The following is a 10,720-nucleotide window of genomic DNA, read 5'->3' as shown; positions in this document are numbered from 1 at the left end:
ACAGGTAGGGCAGCTGTGCTTCTAGCTCCCAAAAACATTTCGCTACACCTGTAATAATGTGTATGTAACCAATAAAAATGTATTTGAAATAGGCTGTAACTTGGGAACAATGTTTTCTAATGGTTAAAACACATGGACAGTAAGTACTTCTGTCCGTAACTATGACTCAATGAAGAAAAAGTGCCAATTTTTAAGTCCTGCTTACTGGTCTCTTGCAGTAAATTTCCCACGACAACCAAACTAAAGCCATATTGACTGATTACCTTTCTGTAATGTAAACGGTATGCATAGAATATGACTGATTAATTTGCCTATTTCTAAAACGCCTTATCAAGGTTATTTTCAAAAGCACAGTCATGACACTTGACCCCCTCTTGGCCCGATGCCTAGCATTGGCTTCTATGTCCTATTTACGAGACGGTTCTCCCCCTTCTGTGGTGCGTGACCAGTGGCTGTCATGCATCTTGAATGATGCGCTTCTGGGAGCTGGAGGGGTCAAGTTCAAAAGCGGGGGGGGAAGAGTGGGTCTAATAGGCTGTGGGTGAAAACAGAAGCTGTGGTTATTGCTACGGTCATGGCTGGCGATATGAGTTGCGTCCAGTGCTTGTGACAGGATGGTTGAAGGGACCCACCTCCTAGGGTCACTCATCCAGTTCTAGAACTTGACCTGTCAGGTGACAGAACCTAAAATAGCCCTGCAGAGAGTATATAGAGGTCTATACGCAGGCCTTGGATTCCAGAACAGGACTTGCCCCGCTGTCTGAAACATACAGGACACTGCACCACGAGAGCCGTTGACAAAAGGCTTTTTTGAAGGACATATCTTAATTCAATTTCACTGCCTTTTGGTTTATAATTTTCCCACTGAAAAAGGCATGAAGATTTTCTTCTGAAGTTTTTATTTTTGAACAAGCCTGAACACTTTCATAAGGATGAAGTACTACCAGGACCCAGTCTGCCAGTCCATGGGCATCAAGGCTTATGGCCCCAAAGAGTCCAGCAGCTCTTCTTGTGCCCACTCTTCTCCACAGATCAAACCAGTCCGCAGCGTCCACTTCCCCAACGACATCGTGTTCCGGGACTACGTCCGGCAGGGAGACCTCCACAGGATTGGACTCTTCATCAGAAAGAGAAGGGTCAGCCTGGAAACCATCTACCACTCTGGTGAGTCACCATGAAATCAGAACAAAATGGAACCCATTTTAATCCATTCAAGAGCTTGAAGCATCAGAAGTATCTTCATCCTCTGGTTAGATTTCAACCTGGTTTAACAGTTCCAAAGACTTGATCATCTGTAATCCCTCCAGTATTGGTGCAATGACTTGTCTCTGTAGCACGTGCAGTAATGTAATAATGCCTCAGTATAAACTGTTCATTGAGTGATCCTTCAATGTCCCTACAATTAACCTGTACTGATGCTATTTGCCATCCATTCCCATTGACTGCTCTGCAGGTATGGCAGCTATCCATGAGGCTGTCCTCTCTGGGAACCTGGAGTGTGTGAAGCTGCTGGTGAAGCACGGAGCAGACATCCACCAGAGAGACGAGGAGGGCTGGACACCTCTCCACATGGCCTGCAGCGACGGATTCCCTGACATTGCCAAGTGAGTCAACGCACCTAGCATACCCACAACGTCTACAGTCACTAGCTTTAGTTTTTTTATCCACACACATTAAGCGAGGTCAGTGGTCTCGCACAAGTGGGACTTCAGCCGATGTACTATTAACATCAACATGAAGCCTTGAATGCTCTGACTAACTCGTATTTACGCTGCTGGCCATACCATGTCAATGCAGCATCCCTGAAGTTCAGGAATTCAATGCACTTCAGGATAGGTGAAGATTCCGATTTTTACGTCACTAGGACACAGCTCACACCGCGGGTTTACAGTGTCAAGTGCTTACAAGCAAGACTAACCAAAACACGCATTGGCTGAATTTTGAGTAGCCCTCATACGCCAATAGCAGTAAGCTACACTGAGGATCCGCCGCTTTCCTCTAACCCTTTTAAGAATCTCACGTTTAACTATCTCAGCGCGGCACATACCATTTGGATACTTTCTTTACTGAATGAATGCTTTCCTCCCCTGCTTCTCCCACTAGGTACCTGCTTTCTATTGGCGCCGACCCTCAGGCGGAAAACGAGTGTGGGGAGACACCTGCCGATCTCATCGACCCAGAGTGCACGGGGATTCGGGAGCTGCAAGGGCTGCTTGGGGTGGAGGACGACTGAGCTCTCCTCCTCATCTAACCTGAAAACTCCACTGAATCGTCAGTCTCCTTCCTCGCCCAGGCCTCCCGGTTGCCCCTCGACAATGGAATTAAATGGACAGATCGGTAGAACATTGTCATTCTGTGCCCTCCCTCCCTTGTAGAGGTCCTGGAGACATATATCTGGTCTGGTGGGAGGAAGGCGGCCAGCCAACAGTAGATGGTTGCCTTTGAGAGTGAACTGAACTGTTGCTGGAAAGGGGATCCTCTCAGGCAATCTCAGCAGGCATCGCTTTGTAATGCTGTTTGTTTGCAGGTGCAGAAGTTTGAGCTTTTGTACTTTTTTTATACAGGGTGAACGCAGCACTGAAATGAATTAGATAGCAGTCTGGTAATGAGCTTTTCGAAGTACTTTATATAGTTGATGTGTGAAAGCTTTTTTGGAAGTTGTGAAACATGGATCTGTCGTTGTCCTCTGACTCATAGGGCCATTCTGAAATGGGGCCTACTGCCCACTGCAGTAAACCAATGTGATAGGTCAACTCTACCCACTGACAGCATTTATAGTTCAAGATTTGTAATTTACATCATACAACTTTTAAATTTGAAAAACAAAGACCCTGCATATGTACCACATGAATATGTACCCTGCATATACTGTATTTACTCTAACACTTTATCTCTATACATTTGCAAACACCACTGGAATGGCTAATTGTGTGTTTACAATTGCTTTTATAATCATTTATAACTGAAACCGTGTGCAATCAATTGTGGTTACTCCGCTTTATAAATAATTGCCTTTTTATACATTTTTTCCATACAAAAACAACTTAGTGGTGGTCTGTTTGTCTTTATTAACTACTGGTATAAGAACTTGACAAAACTGTTTGAAGGGAAAGAAAAGGTCTTCTTTTGACTTTAATTTCAAACTACAGTAACCAATCTTGGTTCCAATTAACCTTGGTGGACTGAGAAGCACTTCTAACATTGAAGCAAGGAACAGTTCCCGGTAGGCCGGGGATCAAGTTAATGATTGTTAATTGGACCAGCTCTCTGCAGGAGGTGATTATCCATGCCTCTGCACAATGAGTACTGTACAGTATTGGCTGAGGTGCTGGTTTCTGATGGATTTAGAGAGACAAGTAGAATTTGGGAAAGGGCGGGTGAGGAAATCTAAAGCCAGGTCAGGATTGTGCTTTAGCTACAAGAAAATACCCCATCGGTATTAAGAGTGGAAGTTTCCTGTACACCACATATCTAGCATCAAACTATCATACCCCTAATGTATTAGTGGACTATATGTAGCTGATCCTGTAGAGTGGTTTGAGAGAAGTTGCTATGTACTTCAGGTGGGGCTCTACTTTTGGTTTGTTCTGAGTGGTCCTGACTGTCAAAACAATAGGGCATATACACAGTCAACAAAACATTAGACACGCCTTACTAATCTTGAGTTGCAACCCCTTTTGCCCTCAGAAATGCCTAGATTTGTCAGGCATGGACTCTACAAGGTGTCAAGTGTTCCACGGGGATGCTGGCCCACGTAGACTCCAATGCTTCCCACAGTCGTGTCAAGTTGGCTAGATGTCCTTTGGGTGGTGGACCATTCTTGATACACACGGGAAACTGTTAAGCATGAAAAACCCAGCAGCGTTGCAGTTCTTGACACACAAACCAGTGCGCCTGGTACCTACTACCCCATTCAAAAGCACTTACATTTTTTGTCTTGCCCATTCACCCTCTGAAGGGCACACACAATCCATGTCTCATTTGTCTCAAGGCTTAAAAATCCTTTAACCGGTCTCCTCCCCTTCATCTACACTGATTGAAGTGGATTTAACTTGTGACATCAATAAGGGATCATAGCTTTCACCTGGATTCACCTGGTCAGTCTGTCATGGAAAGAGCAGATGTTCCTAACGTTTTGTACACCGTGTAAATCTCAGGGACTATCGATACCAATTCAATGAATTTGCATTGATGAATCATTGGTCAGCTTGTTAGAGGTGAATTACTCTCATACAATGTAAATAACTTTGAGAAAACTGCTATATAAAATAAAAAATATTGGTACAGTAGTAGGTCAAGATTAAATCCTAATCACATTTCTTCTTCACATGTATTGTTATTCACACACCCCTCCACATAATACAAACAATGACAGCCTCAGAGAAAAACAAAGTAGCTGGAAATGTACAACAAAAAAACAGAAGCATATTTATTAGAATCCTCTGATTGTGACGCATCAGTCTCAGTCTTTGAAAGGCATTCAAGTGGCGTTCTCCGGATGAGCTCATTCTTTGAACTTCCACTCCTGCCGACACATGGGGCACTGCTGCTGGACCTGCTGGGAGTTGAGCCATTTGAGGATGCAGTGCATGTGGAAGCAGTGGGAGCACTGGCCCCAGACCAACGGGCAGTCATCTCCAGGAACCTTACCTGGAAAGTAGACATTATGTTGCTGAAAAGTCTCCCCTCAACAAAGGATAAGTGTCCATATAGTCACAATGTTGAACACGTCGTGATATCAAAAAGGACAATTTATGCATAACCGTCAAGATATGAATGCATCGATAGACATACAGTGCATTCAGGAAGTATTCAGACCCCTTGACTTTTTCCACATTTTGTTACATTACAGCCTTATTCTAAAAAAAAAATTTTTTTTCATCAATCGACACACAATACCCCATAATGACAAAGCAAAAACAGGTTATACATTTTTGCTAATTTATAAAAAATGTAAAACGAAATACCACATCAACATAACTATTCAGACCCTTTACTCAGTACTTTGTTGAAGCACTTTTGGCGGTGATTACAGCCCTGAGTCTTCTTGGGTATGACACTACAAGCTTGGCACACCTGTATTTGGGGAGTTTCTCCCATTCTTCTCTGCAGATCCTCTCAAGCTCTGTCAGGTTGGATGGGGAGCGTTGCTGCACAGCTATTTTCAGGTCTCTCCAGAGATGTTCGATCGGGATCAAGTCTGGGTTCTGGCTGGGCCACTCAAGGACATTCAGAGACTTGTCCCGAAGCCACTCCTGCGTTCTTGGCTGTGTGCTTAGTATTGTTGTCCTGTTGGAAGGTGAACCTTCACCCCAGTCTGAGTTCCTGAGCACTCTGGAGCAGGTTTTCATCAAGGATCTCTCTCTACTTTGCTACGTTCATCTTTGCCTCAATCCTGACTAGTCTCCCAGTGCCTGCCGCTGAAAAACATCCCCATAGTACGATGCTGCCAGCACCATGCTTCACCGTGGTGCCAGGTTTCCTCCAGATGTGATGCTTGGCATTCAGGCTAAAGAGTTCAATCTTGGTTTCATCATACCGGAGAATCTTGTTTCTCATGGTCAGGGTCCTTTAGGTGCCTTTGGGCAATCTCCAAGAGGGCTGTCATTTGCCTTTTTACTGAGGAGTGGCTCCCGTCTGGCCACTCTACCATAATGGCCTGATTGGTGGAATGCTGCAGATGGTTGTCCATCTGGAAGGTTCTCCTATCGCCACAGAAGAACTCTAGAGCTCTGTCAGAGTGACCATCGGGTTCTTAGTCACCTCCTTGACCATGGCCCTTTTCTCCCGATTGCTCAGTTTGGCCGGGCGGCCAGCTCTAGGAAGAGTCTTGGTGGTTCCAAACTTCTTCCATTTAAGAATGATGGAGGCCACTTTGTTCTTGTGGACCTTCAATGCTGCAGACATTTTTTGGTACCCTTCCCCTGATCTGTGCCTCGACACAATCCTGTCTCAGAGCTCTACGGACAACTCCTTCGACCTCATGGCTTGGGCACAACTGTGGGACCTTATATAGACAGGTGTGTGCCTTTCCAATTCATGTCCAATCAAGTTAATTTATGGACACCTGAGCTCAATTTCCAGTCTCATAGCAAAGGGTCTGAACACCTGTTTTCACTTTGTCAATATGGGGTATTATGTGTAGATTACTGAGGATGTAAAAAATGTTTTTATCCATTTTAGAATAAGGCTGTAACGTAACAAAAATGGAACAAGTCATGGAGACCAGAAACTTACCGAATGCACTGTACATGCACTAAGAAACATATTGAGTTTGTGCATACATTCATTTCAGAGAGTTAGTAACATGTTGATGAGACGTGGAATAACTCAGTAGTTAGTTAGTAAGCAGCGTTATATAGAAACTCACAGTCTGGGCAGCAGCCATTAAAAGACATTCTGCAGATCCCACAGTTCTCATCATTGGCCATCCACAGCCAGGATGCCACGCCGTTCCACTGCTTGATTTTAACCTTCATCTCCCGTGAACCTGATGGGCACACGTTGTATGAATGTTCAGTGGCTAGCCTAGCTAACTACTAACGTTAGACCTCTTAACGTTAGCTTAGTAGCTAGCTACCGTTACAGTAACCAGACAGCTAGCTAGCTGTACACAGTAGTTTAATTTAATGTTTGCTCGTCTAGAAAGCTGCTGCAACACATGATGTTACTTCGATGTTGACATTTGGAATAACTAGCTTGTAAGTAACATGGCAAATGTATTAAGGTTTTAAAATGAAGACAAAACATGTCCTGAGAGTTCCGACACATTTAACGTTACATCATCGAATCGGGGGAAAACATCGCCACCCATGCCTGTGGAGGACAAAAAGAGGTACAATACTGCCTTCCAGGGCGATGTTTATTTAACTAGGCAAGTCAGTTAAGAACAAATTATTATTTACAATGACGACCTAACCCGGACGACGCTAGGCCAATTGTGCGCAACCCTATGGGACTCCCAATCACGGCCGGTTGTGATACAGCCTGGAATCGAACCAGGGTATGTAGTGTCTCATCTTTTCCATTGATTTATTTGCATTTGAGAACGAATTGAAATGGAAAAATCAAAAAATCTTGTCAAAAATAAATATATGGTGGTCTCTTTTGACTATACACTGCCCCCCCAACCAGAAAGGTACCTTTATGATTGCAATGCTGGATAGAGGCACAATAGAGCAGCAGGGAGGATGTTGGTCGTGAAAGACGCGCTAAATCGAACGGAAATGGTAGTAAGAATGCATTTACGTCACTTCCTACAATTATTTTTAAGCCCACTAACGTCACTTAAACTTGAGCTTTTCGCCATTGATTAGCACGGAGGAAAGCGGCTAGATTTTGCTACCAAAAACGTAAATATTAAAGTTAATTTTCCAATTATTTGGTGATCTCTAACACGACAAGTGCCACCATGGCTGATAAGATGGATATGTCTTTGGATGACATTATTCAACAAAGTAAGAAAGGTGGAGGTGGCCGCGGAAATCGAGGAGGCCGCAGCCGAGGATCATCGGGTCGAGGTGGGAGTGGAGGCCGACCCGGTGGAGCTGTCTCTGGAGGCCGAACAGGCGGATCCGGGCCCATGAGGAGTCGACAGAACTTCAGCGGAGACAGAAGCGACAGCAGACCCACGCCATACAGCAGGGTAGGAACACGGAGGATCACAGAAAAAGGAGGAATGGCAGAGGCGACGACGACGAATGTTAAATAATTTAGCTGATCTTGTTAAATGTGCTGCGACACGTACGGGGTTACGTTAGTTCGCAAAGTTGCTGATGGATGTGGAATTATCATCGGGAAGTGCGCTATAGGGCACAACCCAAAGAAGAAACCACTGTTCAGAAACGTTTATTCATTTGATAATGACATACAAAGTCGTGTTTGGCTTCAGGTCAAACAGTTGCTAGCCAGCACTATTGAATGTTACTCGCCATGTCCTAAGTTTCTGGGAGGGGACGTTAACTAGCTAGGTAACGTTAACGTGTTGTTCACACGTTGGCCACTTCAAAACGGAGCTGATCCGCAAAGCTAGCCAACACTTGTTTGTGTAGTTTGAATGCGACCTGGCCCAGATATTCACCTTTGGTCTACAAGCCGTGTACCTCGTGTTTTTTTTGGGGGTAGTCCACAACTTCATGATCCTATTTGTCGACTGGCGCATTGTTGGCCATAAATTAAGTTCCAGATTTGTCAAATTATCAAGAATTGGACTGTTTACGCAACGAAGCTAACAAAATGGCGACACTCAAAATGGATGTTATGTCAACTGGGCCACCATTCCTGTGCCACATTGAGTTTTTTTTTCTTTTCTTTTTTCATATTTTGACCCAGATTGCAAAGCACAACACCCCAAGGAACTTTATTGAACTTTCCATGGTCGGTTAAAGGGAAATTACTTTCACGGGTTTTGGAGGAAGGATTTTTCTTTGGATGGACTTTTTCGTCACTTGGAGTTGAAGCAGAATCTGGATGCTGTCCTTGCCATCGAGATCAAGTCAGTTTTTTTGTTGCCTACACTGCCATTCTAATTACCTACACCACCTTCAAACCACCTGTAGGGCAGGAGCCATTTTGAGTTGGAAGTCCTGCCATCCGTCCTACTAGCTTAGTTTTGGTTCTTATATTTGTTTAATTGTTTTTATTCAGTAATATGTATGCTGTTACACTGACCATGAATCCACCTTAGACCAATGTGTCTAAATGGTAGTGATGAAGCAAGATTCCCCTGCCTGCCTAAGCAACTGACTCAAATGTGCTCAGTCTGATCAGCAGGAGCAGGGGAACCAGAAGTCAGCAGCTGCATTTTTTTCATTTTACCTTTACAGCCCAGAGAGCTTCCGGACAAATGGCAACACGACATGTTCGAAGGTGGCTTTGGCGGTAATGCTGGCGGTGGTGGGGGAGCAGGAGGAGGAGGCGGCGGTGGTGGTGTAGAGACTGGCGGCAAGCTCCTTGTCTCAAACCTTGACTTTGGTGTCTCTGACGCTGATATCCAGGTAATTTCTACAGTCAATCGATACAAAGATGTCGGCCTTTTCGCCGAACCGTTTTGAAGTTAAACATGAATTCTACCGGCCATGTTTCTTATTGTGTTTGGTTTTTTCAGGAGTTGTTTGCGGAATTTGGTACATTGAAGAAAGCGGCTGTGCACTATGACCGGTCTGGCCGCAGCCAGGGAACCGCTGACGTCCACTTTGAGAGGAGGGCTGATGCACTCAAAGCCATGAAACAGTACAACAATGTACCACTCGATGGTGAGCTTTAATTTGAGTTAGTTGATTGATATTATTTTGATGCTAGTTTGTCATAAAATGTGGTCATTGATTAACTCCTGAACAACGATGCCTAATCTTGTTTTCCCTTTGCTCACAGGTCGTGCCATGAGCATTCAGCACGTCACGTCACAAATCAGAGACGATAACCAGAGACGACCTTCACAGAGGTATGTGATTCTATAAGCTTTCTTTTATCTTGTCATGTATGATTGTTTTTTTTTTTCAATTCTGGTGAATCCCAGTAGCTCATTGATTGTCTTTGAATCTGTTTGCAGTTCAAATGGAGGCGGTGGTGGATTCAACAGAGACAGAATCGGACGCCCCAATTTCTCAGAAAGGCGCGGAGGCGGAGACAGGCGGGAAGGCAGAGGCTCCAGGGGCAGGGGTAGAGGCGGACGTGGTGGTGGAGGCAAACCGCAGCAGTTGTCTGCTGAAGAGCTGGATGCCCAGTTGGATGCTTACAATGCCAAGGTAAATGCATGAAAGTGAAGAATTTATATTCCTATAATGTAAGGGGCTTGATCTTTGTAGTTATAATATGGTCCTAATTTCAACTTGTTTTTAATTGCAGATGGAGACCAGTTAGAATTCCCAGAAGCACTCGGTTGAATCCCTCACCTCATCCCTACCCATCTTCATCCTCTGTTGCATCTGAACCTTGTTGTTGACTTGGACCTGACAAATGGACCAGATCTTTTACTTACTGTTCTTCGGCATCATTTTAATGTGTGGATGGATCTTGCTTTTCTCCCTTTTTAATATTATGAACACTTTTTGTACCATTTTATTTTTGGGATGATTGTAGGTTTTTGAGGGGGAGTTTTTTGTTGCCCTTTGCCTCCCCTTCTACTTGTCCATAGTTGTAATAAACCTACAAAACAAACTGTTCCGGTGCATCTGCCTCTTGTTGAAGTTCTCTACGACACTAAGGGCTGGTTTCCCCACACATTAACTTTAGTCGTGGGCCAAAGCTGTTTCGGTGTAGTTTCTCCATAGAGCTTACATTAGTCCTGGACTAGGCTTTATCGGTGTCCAGGAAACCAGCCCTACAAGCCTGAAAGCCACTATATGGCGTCTTCTGCAGAAGTCAGGGCATATATACTAGCGCTTTGTAGCGCAGAGCTGTTGTGAAGTGAGATTGTTTATACAGGCCCTCAGCTACTGTCATCCAATCATGACAATGAGCTATATGGAGCCTTCCGCATTGTTACAAAATTTAAGGTGCATGGTGATGTGGTATGGAGCTCAATTGGGCCTCTGGAGGCTCCAATTACACCATCCATATGGTGCCTCTGACCACATTTTCACATCAAGCATTAATTGGAACTTAGACCTCTATGGGGGTGATCATGTAAAATGTGTGGAAATTATATAACTTCCAATGGTAGTTCACTGTGCTGCAACTATATCAAATGCTTGTAAAAAGCTAAAGCAATTTTATAACA

General features: G+C 44.3%; 3 protein-coding genes across 6 annotated transcripts; 2 read left to right on the top strand and 1 right to left on the bottom strand.

Moving 5' to 3' along the window:
- Positions 1–726: 726 nt before the first annotated feature.
- Positions 727–3,040, top strand: LOC139568644 (protein phosphatase 1 regulatory subunit 27-like). Its single transcript, XM_071390598.1, has 3 exons — positions 727–1,164; positions 1,454–1,604; positions 2,104–3,040. Exons 1-3 carry the CDS (start codon positions 933–935, stop codon positions 2,231–2,233), a joined length of 513 nt encoding a protein of 170 aa, XP_071246699.1. The 5' UTR covers positions 727–932; the 3' UTR covers positions 2,234–3,040.
- A 60-nt stretch (positions 3,041–3,100) lies between these two features.
- On the bottom strand, positions 3,101–7,981 carry LOC139568645 (anaphase-promoting complex subunit 11). Of its 4 annotated transcripts, none has more exons than XM_071390601.1 (3): positions 7,872–7,981; positions 6,371–6,490; positions 3,101–4,650 (listed from the first exon to the last, which is right to left on the bottom strand). In XM_071390601.1, the coding sequence occupies exons 2-3, from the start codon at positions 6,477–6,479 to the stop codon at positions 4,505–4,507; spliced, it is 255 nt and encodes an 84-aa protein (XP_071246702.1). In that variant the 5' UTR covers positions 6,480–6,490; positions 7,872–7,981; the 3' UTR covers positions 3,101–4,504. The 4 variants fall into 4 exon arrangements, with proteins under 4 accessions (XP_071246702.1, XP_071246701.1, XP_071246704.1 ...); XM_071390600.1 differs by lacking the exon at positions 7,872–7,981 and adding an exon at positions 7,143–7,251; XM_071390603.1 differs by lacking the exon at positions 7,872–7,981 and adding an exon at positions 6,906–7,170.
- LOC139568641 (THO complex subunit 4-like) lies at positions 7,412–10,169 on the top strand. The gene is made up of 6 exons (XM_071390596.1): positions 7,412–7,645; positions 8,826–8,996; positions 9,107–9,254; positions 9,373–9,442; positions 9,551–9,746; positions 9,847–10,169. The coding sequence occupies exons 1-6, from the start codon at positions 7,412–7,414 to the stop codon at positions 9,859–9,861; spliced, it is 834 nt and encodes a 277-aa protein (XP_071246697.1). The 3' UTR covers positions 9,862–10,169.
- The last annotated feature ends 551 nt before the right edge of the window (positions 10,170–10,720 follow it).

Source organism: Salvelinus alpinus, chromosome 2, assembly GCF_045679555.1.
Source record: "Salvelinus alpinus chromosome 2, SLU_Salpinus.1, whole genome shotgun sequence".
Taxonomy (NCBI): Eukaryota; Metazoa; Chordata; class Actinopteri; order Salmoniformes; family Salmonidae; genus Salvelinus; species Salvelinus alpinus.
Note: the sequence above shows the minus strand (reverse complement) of the source record. Positions and strands in the feature narration are given on the sequence as shown.

Excerpts from the sequence above, each read along its gene's own strand:
- LOC139568644 (XM_071390598.1), top strand. The coding sequence starts at position 933 with ATGAAGTACTACCAGGACCCAGTCTGCCAGTCCATGGGCATCAAGGCT. Across the intron at positions 1,165-1,453 it reads GGAAACCATCTACCACTCTG|GTATGGCAGCTATCCATGAG; the intron begins GTGAGTCACCAT and ends ACTGCTCTGCAG. Across the intron at positions 1,605-2,103 it reads GGATTCCCTGACATTGCCAA|GTACCTGCTTTCTATTGGCG; the intron begins GTGAGTCAACGC and ends TTCTCCCACTAG.
- LOC139568645 (XM_071390601.1), bottom strand. The coding sequence starts at position 6,479 with ATGAAGGTTAAAATCAAGCAGTGGAACGGCGTGGCATCCTGGCTGTGG. Across the intron at positions 4,651-6,370 it reads TAATGGCTGCTGCCCAGACT|GTAAGGTTCCTGGAGATGAC; the intron begins GTGAGTTTCTAT and ends TCTACTTTCCAG.
- LOC139568641 (XM_071390596.1), top strand. The coding sequence starts at position 7,412 with ATGGCTGATAAGATGGATATGTCTTTGGATGACATTATTCAACAAAGT. Across the intron at positions 7,646-8,825 it reads GACCCACGCCATACAGCAGG|CCCAGAGAGCTTCCGGACAA; the intron begins GTAGGAACACGG and ends TTACCTTTACAG. Across the intron at positions 9,255-9,372 it reads CAACAATGTACCACTCGATG|GTCGTGCCATGAGCATTCAG; the intron begins GTGAGCTTTAAT and ends CTTTGCTCACAG.